General features: G+C 41.2%; 1 protein-coding gene across 5 annotated transcripts in view; it reads left to right on the plus strand.

Annotated features, from left to right (window-relative positions):
• The window catches only part of LOC137378196 (DNA (cytosine-5)-methyltransferase 3B-like), a 313,202-nt gene that overhangs the window by 107,482 nt on the left and 190,606 nt on the right, over positions 1-15,114 (plus strand). For all 5 annotated transcript variants that reach the window (XM_068048370.1, XM_068048373.1, XM_068048372.1 and 2 more), the window contains exon 5: positions 5,802-5,951. In XM_068048370.1, the coding sequence (XP_067904471.1) occupies positions 5,802-5,951 (150 nt within the window). The remainder of the gene's footprint in view (positions 1-5,801; positions 5,952-15,114) is intronic.

The raw sequence follows: 15,114 nt of genomic DNA on the forward strand, positions 1-15,114 counted from the left end.
GCAAGCAAGAGAAGCAAGAAAGAAAGCAAGCAAGAGATGCATGGCTACACCATCTGCAGCTTGTACATTAAGCCAGATTGCCGGATGCCGGTGAAATGGGATTTTAGAAGGTGCATAAGGCAGGAACGTACCGTTTTCCTGGATGGCTTCAGTGATGCTGCTTTCCATAGCCTCGGTGACGGCTGCAATGATACTGCTGAGTGCCGTCTGCTGCATCGACGTAAGGATGGCAGCCATGCCTATCCCCTGTTGGTTAGGTGCTGCTGCCACCAGTTTTGAGCCATCTTATCCTAAAAGAGAGAGGAAAGTGTGTCATTGAGTGTGGTACAGTGTGTTTAGGTGATGTAACTGTCATGGGTGAATAAATGTCAGTGTGTGCAAGCTGTGAGATGTTTATGTGAGCCTTGCAGCAGTGCTAAGCGTGTGAGGGTGAGATGAAGCCAAGAATGTAGATTGGCATCTGTTCCGAAATCCCTGCCAGAGACCAGTTTCTAAAAGTTTGAAAAGCTAGCAGGAAATGATTGGCTTTCCTTCTTTCTTATTTATTTATTTTTTTCAGATTGTTCAGCTGAACTGTGATGCTTGAGGTACAACAGATAAAAGCCGTTTTAGTTGTTTTAATAAACTATAATAGAGGTTTTATAGAAGGTGAGTTTGTCAAGTGTCCAAATTGTTGCAAAGATGGAATAGCTTAATGTAAAAGTGCTTTTCAGTTGCAATCAAATAGTCTTTTGTCTGAATATGTTTCTACATACGGTACCAACAAGATTGAGCAGATGAGCTGAGTATGTAACAGATAAAACAGTTATCTTGTTTAAAAACAAGTTTTATAAGATGCTGCCCCAAGGCTTGTACTTGTTTATTGCATATTGATTGACACTTGGCATTGACCATTTCTGGTATGATAATTTTAAAAATCTGGTCAAACCATGTTATTACAAGCCTGTGGGGGCAAGCAAAGTAGCTCTCGTCAATTAATTAGATCAAGAGTCCAGCTCATCTACTGAATAATTAAGGAATAGGGGCCTAATTTACATAAAATGTAATTATGTAGTCTCCAACCTTTATGAAGGACACGTCTTCAGCATAGTTTGGGCTGAATTTTCACATTTGGGGCAGGAAACAGGAGCCAAGATTGTTTCCGGGTCTCGAACATGCCCCCAAGTCATCGACCTGGGATTTTTATGGAGGCGGCCCCTAAAGGTTCCCTGTCCAATCAAGGGCAGCAAAGCTGGGGGGCCAATCAGAGGCCTTCCAGCTTGAGAGGAACAGCCGGCAGCAATAAAGGGTAAGTAACTGAGAGGGTGCTTCAACATGGAAGCACCCTCACCCTAACATTTATAAAAATTTAAATAAAAACCAGAAAAAGCAGCCAGGCCACCACTGTGGGTAGTGAATCCTTCTACATGGCGGCTTTTAGCTGCAGCCACATCCAGGCAGGTAATGAGGGCCTCCAGGCCTGCCTGGAGCGCTGGCTCCCCTGGCCTGCCACTTGAGTACCTGTTTCCAGGCAGCTGAACTGCCTCACATCACGTTGAGGAACTGAAGGCCAACTGGACAATCCCAGTTGGCCTCCTGTAAATTGTCTTTAACAAGGCTCTTAACGAGCCTAATTGGCTGCTTGCATCGTGGGTGCGGGCAGCCTTGCCGGGACCTGAACCTGCCTCCCCTAAAATGGCTGGTGCTGGGAACGTGTCGGGAAACTGGCATGCCAGCTGGCACTGGTATTTTCCGGCCTTGTTCGCTACTGTTCTCGACCTGAGTGGGGCCCGAAAACCCTGCCCCATTTCTCTGCACCATGAAAATTATGGAAACTATTTATCCATCCTTATCTAAACAGATAAATAATAGTTAGATTGTGCCACAGGTTTGTGCTCATCCAACAGTATAAGCAAAAAATGCTTGGGTTATTGTTTGGCATCTCTCACACCTTCTCAAGGGCAGTTAGGGATGGCAACAAATGCTGGCCTTGCCAGCAATGCTCACATCCCATGAAAGATTTTTTTTTAAAGTTCAAAATTGGCCACTCGGCTTCAGAGACAACTGAAGCAAAAACAGAATAAGTTGGAAATAGTCCAAAGGACAGGAAGCATGTGTGGAGAACTGGCCAGTTAACATTTGAGACTAGAATCTTTCTTCAATGCAAGAGGAGGCTGCGCTTCTCCAGGGAGGTTGTCGCAGACCTCTGCAAATGCCTGCAACAGGATCTACTGTCTGCTGACCAGGGGTGCATGCCATGCCACTGACTGTCAAAGTCACCACAGCTCTGAATTTTTATGCCACTGAATCCTTTCCTCCTCCTACAGAAAACATCAGCGGAATCTCTTAGTTCACAGTTTGCAGCAGCGTTAAACAGATGACTGATGCTCTCTTTGCCAGGGTCGAGCAATACATCACCTTCCACATTGACAGTCAACAGGAGAGAGCTTGTGACTTTGCAGGCTTTCCTTATATGCATTGATTGTACTCAGGTAGAAAAGGATACCACTTTATCAGTGTACAGCTAATGGTTGATTAGAGGAACAGCATCATGCAGGTTTATACAAGGTACCTAGGAAACTGGCACAAAGCTTTTATACTCGGGTGCTGCACCATTCCCACTCCACTCAACCTTGTGGGGAACGCGATACGATGGTTGCTTGAGGATGGCAGGTTGATGGATCTGTGGACTTGGCTGATGACATCACCACATTCAAACAGCACAAATATAAATCGAAACTAAAACAGGGCAGATGCTGGACATCTGAAATAAAAGCAGGAATATATACAAATATAATCAAAGCCAGGGCACAATAAAGCACACAATAGGAATGCTCAAGCAGAGATTTAGGTGTCTAGATTCCTACATTGTGCCGGGATAGTGTTATGCATCATTGTGGTCGGCTGCATCTGGCACAACATTGCATTGCAGAGAGACTTGCATTTGGAGGAGGCAGAGCAGCAACATCACAGATGTCATTGGTAAGGAAGAACTCGGGAAGAAAAAGAAGCAGCTGAGGGAGAAGCGTCACATCTGCAACTTGTCGCCAGAATAGCAGAGATAGAGAAGTTCGCTAAATGGTTTGAATATTCTTCAATGTAAGATGAAAGGAGCTTCTCACAGCCCTGCCTTGATAACTTAGGACAGAGCTCCTCTGCATAACAGTCCTTGTACATTCTTCCTCATGCCTTGTATCTTGCTTTGAAGAACATTCAAACCGTTTAGAGAACTTCTATATCAATGACATTCAGACAATGGAGACTCAGAAGTAGTTATGAAACCATACTGCAGACCAAAATGTCAAATATGATAAAGGTGATTAATTTGATGCCAAACATAATAAATTTTCCATTCGTTTCTCACTTAGGTGATCAACCCACAGTGCTTTTCTTTAAAGAAGATTTCCTATGTACTAATCATATGAGGCACTATCCTAGTGGCTTGAGCAGAGCAATTGGAAGGGTGTTGTTCCTCATGCAAAGAGACTTTAGATGCTTGTGGCTGGTGACATCTGAGTGATGAAATCTGTGCTGGCTCAACCGTAGGCTGCTGCGGTTCAGCTGTTGCGGCTGACTTGTTGGCACTATGGCAGGCATTGGTTGGGGTGGCGTGACTATGAAAAGTTGCTGACTTCCTGAGAGACCTCAATGCCATTTTCACTGGAAAAAGTAGAAGTAGCATTAAAAGCTGGACCTGCCTAGTCTTGGGTATGAAGCACTATTTAAATGGAGGCTCATCTGCAAGCAGTCAGGGCATTGGAATCTGTTTGTAATGCACCTGGTTGGATTTTTTCATGTTTCTCCATTGGAATTTGCTAAATTACAGTTTGTTTCTGCTTCATAACAATCAAGAAGCTCAGCATTCAAGATTGGAGACATTATAGCCACTCTCTCTAGTTGGAGGAAGAGAAGTGACAGGACAAGTAGTGGGTTGGGAAACCACATGGATTGCAATTGGGGCTTTGAGGACAGCTGCTTACAGGTATTCCAACCCTGCCCGGCAGATCTATGGGCCCTGAGTCAATTGCTTTCAGTTTTGAGGGGTAGTGCATCAAGAGGCTGTTCTTCAGAGATGCTGTTACTAGCCTGTGCAGCCTGTTACAATAAAACCTCCCAGCTGGCCATGCATTGCCTGTGGCACTTATGCCTCAGGCTGTTTCCAGGCTGTAGCAGGTGCCATTGGTTACATTAGTCAGTCTGCAGTCCATGCCTACATCGAGCAGTTCACGGAAGCCTTTGCCAAAGCCAATAATTTCATTGTATTCCCCACGGACACCAACAGTCAGAAGGAAAGATCAACAGGCTTTTCTGCCATAGCAGGCTTCACCCAAACTGTGATTGACTGCACCCATGTCACAAGAGGCCAGAGTTCAGAAGAATGCAGAGTTCCTGGAGGGTTGTAGGGCTGAAGGAGCTAACAAAGATAGGGAGGAATGAAGCTATGAAGGTATTTGAACACAGGATGAAAATTTTAAATTGGACATGTTGAAGCACTGAGAGCCAATGTAGGTCAGTGAAAGCAGAGTTATTACATAAGGAAGACTTGGTGTGGGTTCGAATACAGGCATCTGAATTTTGAATGGTTTGAAATACACGGAAGGCAAAGGGTAGGAGACCATTAGATTAGTTGAGTTTGGAGATAGCAAAGGTGTAGATGAGAGTTCTGACAGCAGGTGGTATGAGGCAGGCCTGGAGACAGGCGATGTTATAGAGGTGGAAAAAGGAGATCTGTGTGATGGAGGAGGATATATTTACTATAAAAAGTCCAGCTTCTTGAGCAGGTTTCCTGAATAGTGCAAATATTTTCATTTTGGATAACAAATGGTTTCTTAAGACATTAAATTACGTGAGAAATAACACTGGTTCATTTAAAATATTGCTTTAAAGGAAAACAAATTTGTTATTATGGCATACTAAATGGATTTGACTTCACATATCTAATATGGTACTGCTTCTTGTAGATCTAACCAACAGCTACTACCTCTTACTGTTGATGGGCTTTACCCTTGGTGGCTTTACCCTTGGTTCTTCTGTGCCTGTTGATATTCTTGGCCTCAATATCTTTGACCTTAAAGGGAAGTCTCATCTCTTCCATTGCTGTAATTGCCTACAGGACGCTTGGTTTCCTCTTGTGAGGTTTCCTCTCAACCTCTCTTAACTCTCTATAAAGCCCAAATCCATGTAGGTCTTGAATATTGCTCCTATATTTGGGAGGCTCTTCTAACACCTCTCTCACATGCTTGATTGTGATCCCAGAAAACATGAATGTTTGATAGGTGATACTTCTCTCAACTGTGGCTCTAATCTGTTTCTCAGGGCAAACATTCTTGCCTCTATTTTATTGCTATTACATGGTCCGTGCTTCTCTGAAGTTTTCTTTTTCCTAAACTGCAAATATGCCATCATACAGGCTCTCTCCCTGCTCTTAAACCTTAGTGTAGATATCAAGACTCATTGCTGGGTCTCCTATTCTAACTCATTCTTTCCCAGGATATCTAAACTATGAAACTCCTTACTTCCCTGGGTCTTTCCTTCTTCCTGCAATTTTAGCCCTTAAAACAAATGTTTAGTATCATCTGCTTTCTAATCAAAATTACCTTGTCTTCTGTTTTGAACCTTGATGGTGTCCTGCACAATGCAACTTGCCAATTCATCTTGGTTGCCAATAAAAAATAATAAATCTATTATAGTCCTGTTGCTGTGTCTTTTGTTTATATTTTCCAGTTTGTGCACTGGAATACATGGTTGTCCTTGTTTAGCGCAAAGAAGCTAACCAGAGTCAACTTGAAACCTGTGTTTTAATGGCTGTATGTTGCCCATAGGCAAAACGACGAGGAGTATCAGGTTGGGAAAGCAGTCTCAGACAAAGGCCAGCACCACGTATAATTTTCCAGGCAGGAATTTCCTTTCGCCACAAAAAAAAGAAAGAAGATAATAATATGAAACCCAAAAAGGACATGAACAATTCATTGGTATGTACATAAACTGTACGTAAGGTATGTCCACTGAAACAATATGTTGTGCTTATTAATGTTTCAAATATTAGTTGTGACAGGAATTCGAAATACTGATGATATTGAATATCAATTATAAGCAGAGCAGTTATTATTAGCTTCTATCCAGGCAGAGCAAAACCTGCAAATAAAAGTGAACCATTAAAATTGAAGCTATTTCTCTATAGATAAGTACAGAAGATGCAGATTTGGCACTCGAGATAATTGTATGGTGTTGCATAAAATGCACATTACTACCAAAATATATAATTCTGTTTTTAATGTGTTTAGTGCCTTATCCTTCCTAGTTACAGCAGTGTCTATTTCATTCCCTGCTGATACTGGTTTCTTTATTTGCCCTGGAATTCCTTGGTTGGAGCAGAATATAGATTAATAGTTAACCATTTGCAGGGCCAGGAGCATCTGATGGGGTTCCACAGGAGAAGCACCCCAGCATAAATTCAGTTTGTTTCAGATTGGGATAAAGGAACACCTACAGTTACAGTGGCGGCCACATACGAATGACAGTTTACACATGGGAAGAAGTTACCCTCCCTAAATTTTGTGATTTCCGCCTTCCCATCCGACCTTGAGAATATGCACCACTAATTAAAAGGTGGAGTTTGCCAGAACCTGTTTCTTAAGCCATAAATACTTGGCTAAAGGGACACTGCTTAATTGAGATTGCTTGTGGAAACTTGTGGCCCTATCTTATAATTCACACAGGTATTGCAAAAGATATCCACAATCCTACTCAGGAAGCCTTTCCTTACGTTCTCCATTCCCTTTGGAAAGCTTTCTATTTCAAGGCAATTACTGAACTTGAATCTGAAGTTCATACAATGAGTTTTCTACTGGGAATCTCACTTTACATGACCTATATGCTGGAGGAAGAGGGGCTGTAAAAGAAGCCACATTATTTAGTTTGCACCAGAGGAGAGCCAACCCATCCTAGCACTGCCCTTCCAGCAGGATGGATAGACCCTTTTTGCACTTTCCAAAACTTTCCCAAGAAAGAAAGAACTTACATTTATGGCAGGCTGTCCAGAGAGATATTTTTGATGCCTAGGCACTGTTGTAAGGGAAACAAAATGTAGAGAAATGCAGCAGCTAATTTGTGCACAGCATTGAGATGAATGACCAGATAATCTGTTTCAGCGATGCATGTGATGGATAACTACTGGCCAGGACATCCAGAGAATTACCCTGTTATTCTTGGAATAATGCCAGGGAATATTTTGCATTCACCTGCGAGGGCAGATGGAGCCATGGTTTAACGTCTCATCTGAAAGGCAGAATCTCTGACAATGCAGCAGTCCCTTTATTGCACAGAGAAATGTTAGCCTAGATTACGTACTTAAATCTCTGAAGTTTGTACCCACGACCTTCTGACTTAAGTGAGAGTTCTACAACTGAGATAAACCTGACAGCTAAGAAACTCTGTCGCAGAAGGTTGCGATTTAGTCATGAAGCTTTGGAGGAGCTTTGTTTCTTGCTACAGATAGAGTTGCAGCTGAGGTTGCTAACATGCAGAGCCCTGACAATGGAGGAAAAAGTGACCAGAGTTGTCACCTTGTATGCCATGGTCTTATTTCAGGGAACCAAAGGGAATTTTTGTCAGATTAATCAATTTGTGGTGCACTCTTCGATAAGGCAAGTCATCAATGCTGCCTTTACCATGGCAGTTCAATTTACACAATTTAACTGTGCTCCCACACAGATGACTGAGGCCCAACAAATTTATCAGAATTGCTGAATTTCGCAGGATTGCCAGGTCTACTGATTGCGTTGTGTGCCTCAAATGTAATTCCCTATATTTTTAAGGACAGCAAAGGGGTTTCCAGTTTCTGAAGGTGCAGCTAATTTATGTCAACAGGCATAGCTTTTTGCTTGTGAATTCATGATTTACTAGGAGCAGTCATGATGCTTTTATACTTAATCAAGCTAGGATTGTAGCTCTGTTTCAACTAGAGGGTTAAGAGGCAGGGCGGCAGTCTAACATCTGTATCCTCTGGCTTCCTCATGCTCTGTGTCTCACGATGTGTCATTTCCTCATTTTCACTATCTGCATCCCCTTGAGTGCAAGGGAGACCGTGAATGACAAGTAGGCAAGTGGCTGCCAGTGTTGCCAGAGGAAGAGGGGATTGCAAAGTCGAGTTCTTCAGCAATCTTCTCTGCTGCCTCCTGGCTTGTAGCCTCTGGAGGAAAAGACAGTATCATTAACTTCGGTACGTCTTCTATCTTAGCATTCTTTCTTAATCAGCTACTTTGTGGATCTCCCATGAAGAAAGTGCCAGCTGATGAAGAGACTGCAGAATATTTCAAAGGTATATGTTCTCACATTCTCACATCTTATTGTTGACTGCCAGGCCAGAATTGGTATCTAACTATAGCCACTTCTTCATTTCTTCCTCTTCATGTGCTCTCAAATGCCAGCTATTGGCACATCCTCCTCTGGTAGCCTGGTGTTTCCTGGCATGCTGTGCTTAGAGAATACCCATATATTTCTCTCTGAATCGTTATTTGTAATTTTATTCATCTGCAAACACTTTTACTGTCATTGCAATAGCTCCTTGGGGTTATGGAGGTTCCACCCACAGTCGCATCCTTCTTGATGGTCAGTGCTTCTGAATGTGATGGCTTGTTCCCTGATTTACCAGCTATTGTATTCCTCCTTTCTATAATTTGACCAGCAGCATGTTCACTTCTGAAAAGCTAGATACTTGCCTTTTTCCTACTTTAGCTCCAGCGTTTTGCTTCCTCTGTTCATCTCTTTAACTGCATAGATCCCTTTAATTACAGAAATGTCACCCACTTTCTGAATTTTCTGGACTCTTCTGGCCTCCGTTTGGCACGATACTTGCCCTTGTTTCACTGGCATTATAAAAATTAGTTGACCCAAGAATTTCTGATAAGGTCAACCAGGGTAAGTAAAACAGTTAGTGAATTAATCATAAGATTAATCATTAATCATCACAGAGCAACTTCACCTGACTGCAGATTTCACCAGAGTACAAGGGAATTTGGCAAGTGTAGAAATTCGGTGAGGTGGCAGTAAGAGCAGTAGTTGCTTAATACATTAAAAAAAGAGTTAAATTAGGGCTGTTGGCTAAGTTACAGTAAAGACCTAAGGCATAAAACTAAATGTAATAAATTAAACAAGGTTATTAACTGGATTAAAACTATATAGATAGTTAAATGATATTTCAAAGCTTGAAAACCTAATTAGTTAAATAAAATACAATAGAGGATACAAGGCAGATGATGTGTTGCAGCTGTAGCATGTTGGAGCTGGTGGACACCAGTGTGATCCACACCAACTACATCTGCAGTAAGTGTCTGAAGTTCGAGGAACTTTGGCTCAGAGTTGTTGAACTGGAGTCTGAGCATTGCACTCTACGATGCATCAAAGAGGGAGAAAGTTAACTGGACACTTGATTCCAGGAGGCAGTCACACCCCCTTAGGTTAAGTACTTCAGATTTGGTCCATGGTCAGTGACAGATGGGTGCTACTACGAGTGATGGGGATTCAGAAGGTAACCTTGGAGCAGCCTCAGCCCGTGTACTTGTCCAATAGGTATGAGGTTCTTGCAGCCTGTATGGATGAGAGCAAGGACTCAATCGAGGTTGAGCAAAGTGACCACAACACTGTGGTGCAGGGGGACATTCAGATTTGGGGTGTAAAAAAGAATGTAGTAGTGATAGGGGACAGTATAGTTAGGGGAATAGATACTGTTCTCTGTAGCTGAAAGTGAGAGTCCCAAAGGCTGTGATTCCTGTCTGGTGCCAGGGTTAAGGACATCTACTCAGGGCTGGACTGGAACTTGAAGTGGGAGGGGAAAGTTCCAGGTGTCATGGTCTGCGTAGTTACCTATGACATAGATAGGACTAAGGAAGAGATTTTACTCAGGGAGTATGAGCAGCTAGCAGCTAAATTATAAAGCAGAACCAGAAAGGTAATGATCTCTGGATTACTACTTGAGCCCCAAGCAAATTGGCATATGGTCAATTAGATCAAAGTTGAATGCGTGGCTCAGAGATTGGTGTGGGAAAAATGGGTTTTAATTCGTGGGGCACTGGCAGCAATAATGGGGAAAGAGGGAGCTGTTCCATTGGGATGGGCTTCACTTGAATCATGCTGGGACCAGTGTTCTGGCAAATCAAATAACTAGGGCTGTAAAGAGGAATGTAAACTACATAGTGGTGGAGGGTAGGGTAGGGATCAAGTGAGGGGAAATTTAGAAAGTTAAAGAGAACGGACAGGGCAATAGTGCATGGTACTGATATGAGTAATGGTAACCAGAGGGTGATAGGAAAGGACAGAGTGTACAAACATATGAGTGCACCAGCTAATAAGGTCAGAGTAGGGGAAAATTGTAAAAAGACAAAATTAAATGCTCTTTGTTTGAATTCATGCAGCATTTGTAACAAGATAGATGAATTGATGGCACAAATAGAAGTAAATGGGTATGATCTAATAGCCATTAGAGATGTGGTTGCAACGTGAACAAAGCTGGGAACTGAATATTCAGGGGTATTTGACATTTCGGAAGGATAGGCAGAATAGAAAAGGAGGGGCCAGTAGCTCTGCTCATAAAGGACTAAAGCAGTACTGTAGTGAGAAATAATCTTGGCTCAGAAGATTGAGATATAGAATCAGTTTGGGTGGAGATAAGAAACAGCAAGGGAAAGAAGTAGCTGGTGGGAGTAGTCTATAGGCCCACCAACAGCAGCTATGCTGTAGGATAGAGTATAAATGAAGAAATAATGGGGGCTTGTAAAAAAGGTACCAGAATAATCGTGGGCGACTTGAATCTTCATAGATTGGACAAATCAAATTGGCAAATGTAGCCTTGAGGACCAGTTCATAGGGTGTATTCGGGACAGTTTCTTAGAACATTATGTTGTGGAACCAACCAGCAAACAGGCTATTTTAGATCTGGTAATGTGTAATGAGAAAGGATTAATTAATGATCTGATAGTAAAGGATCTTCTTGGGAAGAGTGAGCATAACATGATAGAAATTCACATTTAGTTTGAGAGTGAGAAACGTGGGCCTGAAACTAGTGTCTTAAACTTAAATAAAGGCAATTACAAAGGTATAAAGACAGATTTGGCTAATGTGGACTGGGAAAATCGATTAAAAGGTAAGACAATAGATAAGCAGTTACAGACATTGAAGGAGATATTTCATAATTCTCAACAAAGATACATTCTGTTGAGAAATAAAAATGAACCATCCGTTTCAAACCAAGGAAGTTAAGGATGGTATCAAATTGAAAGAAAAGCCATATGCTGTTGAGAAGATTAGTGGTAGGCCAGAGATTATGAAAATTTTAGAAACCAGTAAAGAATGACGAAAGATATTAAGTGGAAGAAAATAGGTTGAGAGTAAACTAGCAAGAAATATAAAAACAGTGAGAGCTTGTACAAGTATATAAAAAGGGAGTAGGTAAAGTAAATCTTGGTTCTTTAAAGGATGAGACTTGAGAATTAATAACGTGACACAAGGAAATGGCAGAGACTTTGAACAAACATTTTGTGTTAGAACATCTTTGTGGTAGAAGGCACTAAAGGCTTCCCAACAGTAGTAGAAAATCAGGGGGCAAAAGGGAGGGAATAACTTAAAACAATCACTATCACTAGAGAAAAGTACTAGACAAACTTATGGGACTAAAGGATGAAAAGTCCCTGGATCTGATAATTATGTATCAATTGTTTCATTATATGCAGGTGGAGGGTGTTAACTGGAGTATTACTTGAGCACTTATGGGGAGACTCTTACTGAGACTGGTGGAGGGTTTTGAGTGGGGAGCTACACATTTGTAATCCTTTTACTCTGTACCATAAATGTGAAACTGGGTAAAGATAGGCTGCAGCTTTATCCTTGCACGACAAGCTTTCTGGAATTTAACACCTGATGGCCTGTATCCTAGGCTTGTAAAAACAGTGGCTGCAGAGATAGTGGATGCGTTGGTTATAATCTTCCAAAATTCCCTAAATTCTGGAAAGGTCCCAGCAGATTGGAAAACTGTAAATGTAATGCCCCTATTCAAGAAAGAAAGGAGATAGAGAGCAGGAAACAACAGGCCAGGTAGCTTAACATCTGTCATTGGGAAAATGTTGGAATCCATTACTAAGGAAGTAGTAACAGAACATTTATAAAATCAGAATACAATCAAGCAGATTTTACATGGTTTTATGAAGGGAAATTGTGTTTGACAAATTTATTAGAGTTCTTTGAGGATATAACAAGCAGGGTGGATAAAGGGGAACCAGTAGATGTACTGTATTTGGATTTCCAAAAGGCATTTGATCAGGTGCCACATAAATAGTTACTGCACAAGAGCTCATGGTGTTGGGGGTAATATATCAGCATGGATGGAGGTTTGGCTATCTAACAGAAAACAGAGAGTCTGGATAAATGGGTCATTTTCAGGTTGGCAAACTATAACTAGTGGGGTGCCACAGGGATGAATGCTAGGACCTCAACTATTTACAATCTATATTAATGACTTGGATGAAGGGGTCGTGTGTATTGTAGTCAGATTTGCTGATGATCTCAAGATAGGTAGGAAAGCATGTTATGGGGAGGACATGAAGAGTCTGCAAAGGGATGTAGATAAATTGAGTGGGCAAAAATCTGGCAGATGGAGTTTAATGTGGGAAATTGCGAGATTATCCTCTTTGCTAGGAAAAATAGAAAAGCAAAATGTTATTTAAATGGAGAGAGACTACAGAATATTGCGGTACATAGGGATCTGGGTATCATGGTACATGAAACACAAAAAATTAGCATGCAGGTCCAGCAAGTAATTAGGAAGGCAAATGGAATGTTGGCCTTTATTGCAAGGGAGATAAGTGTATAAGTAGGGAAGGCATGCTACAACTGTACAGGGAATTGTCAAGACCATACCTAAAGTGTTGTGTATTTTGGTCTCTTTAAGATTGAGCAGATCCGGCCTGTACTCATTGGAGTTTAGAAGAATGAGAGGTGATCTTATTGAAACATATAAGATTCTGAATTTCTTACGTTCTTATGTTAGGTCTGCCTTCTTGATTTCAGCAAGCATAAGTCTTGCTCTGCTATACTTACACTGGCGGTGCTGGGAATTTACAACCATTATCTCCTTTGCTTTAAGTGTCAAAGCTAAAAAAAAAATCCCAATTGTACTACTATTTACTGGGTCTTCTGGTCACGAAGTTGCTATGACCTTAAATCAAGCTGAAACCTTGGACAGGCTATCCTGTGCATGAGGTATAGTGAAGTCTGAGTACGGCTTCATCAACTGACTTAGGAACCTGAATAAGCTTGTTATTGATGTATTTGAGGAGCATCAGTTTTACTAGAGTTCATTAAAAATTATTGCAGGTAGTCCAATTTTGGGAAGTTAGCCCACACCAGCCTACCTGTCAACTAACTGTAGGGGGTGTCAGAATTGCAGCCTTTTCTTCGATTCCTACGCCATCTTTCAAAGTTTACTAGCTTTAATCCTAAGTCTTATTGGGCCTTATAATGTATTGCGTATAGATGTTATAAGAATTAGTTGCCATCAAAAATATCAGCATTTACTGATAATTTTTCTGGATGTTACATTCAAGAGGTTATAGATGGTTTTCCTGTCACTTCCCGACAGTCATCTTTAAATGTTCATAAGGTAGTGGAGAACTAAGATTTGAACAATAGTACTAAAACATGTTTTTGATTTTTTTTTAAATGAATATGCTTGAGCTTCATGGAAAATATTCACCAAACTATACAAAAACTTGGCTGCAATTTGAGCTATTTTCATTCTGAAATGACTGTGCCCTGGACATTTGGGTGACTCAGGTCAAAAAGATTAGGTTGTAGCTAATTTTCCCATTTCCTTCTTTAAAAGTAATGTGAAAATATTTACCATCTGCCATGTAGAACTATTCAAATTTCCTCCAATCTTATGTCTTGTCATGGTTCTTTTCACCACAATTCATGATAGTTCAAAGAAAAGCTGCAAAACTGTTTCCTGTAGGAAAGACTGGAGAAGATTGTCCTTTACATCCTTGGAGGAGGCAACTGAGAGTTGCTTTTATAATGGTATATTAGATAGTAAACAGTATAGCGTCATAGAATTACTACAGACAGAAGGAGGCCATTTTGACTGTTGTGTCCCTCCTGGATCTCTGCAAGAGCAACTCTGCTAATCCTACTTACCCGCCCTTAACCGTAGCCCTGCAAAATCTTTCTCTCCAGGTCCTTATCCAATTACCTTTTGAAAGCCCAGATTGAATCTACCTTATTACGACTGAGGTCGGTGGAATGCACTGTTTATTTTAGTCCCACTTCTCTACAGGTCACAACATATATTAATTTTCTCACTTACTAATACAGTCAATCATATACTCTACTTTTCCCGGAATAGAACACACGAAACAAGTTTCTTTAATGGATAACAAAATTATCAGTTTATTGTAGAACAGGCCTTAACTAGTAATGAAGTAAAGCATAAACACACAGATTTTAAATTTTAAAGGTTTCCTTTTTACCTTAACCCTTCATACTCTCTCACACACACAAACATACACTGGTTAACCAGAAAAGTAAAAGTGATTTTTAAAATTCAGAACTCTGTTACGGACAAAAAAACCCACTTAGGCTGATTACTTGCTCATTTTTGAAGAAAACACCAGATGAGATATGTTGTTCCAAAACTGGCATACAGTCTAACTTCTGAGTACACCGTAGACAGGTCACTGGGATCTTTTAGAACCGTTCTTTTCAGGTGGCATTGAGAATTATTTTAGCAGGCTTTCTTCAAAGACAGGGGACGAGGTGAATTGACATGGTGGATTTCTAAGGGTCTTTCAGAGATGTTGGAAAACAAGATGGATTATGGTCTTTTCTTCCTTCACTTCTTCAGCAGCAGGCTGACTTTATCAGCCACTCACTCCAGAAGGTAAAATGCACATTGACCCTACAACCAAAAGCCTGGGAGTTTTCTACTCTCTCAGATGTGTGCTGCTGCTGCTGGGCTTGTCCAAACAAGGCACGTGACTGACTGACTTCTCTGCCCACACCTTCCGCTGTTACTGGGGTTCCTCTTCTATTTTTAATTTGGGTCATGTGACAACCTGTATACATTGTTGCTAATCCAGTTCTTTCAGC

This window comes from Heterodontus francisci, chromosome 16 (genome assembly GCF_036365525.1).
Source record: "Heterodontus francisci isolate sHetFra1 chromosome 16, sHetFra1.hap1, whole genome shotgun sequence".
NCBI classification, from domain to species: Eukaryota; Metazoa; Chordata; class Chondrichthyes; order Heterodontiformes; family Heterodontidae; genus Heterodontus; species Heterodontus francisci.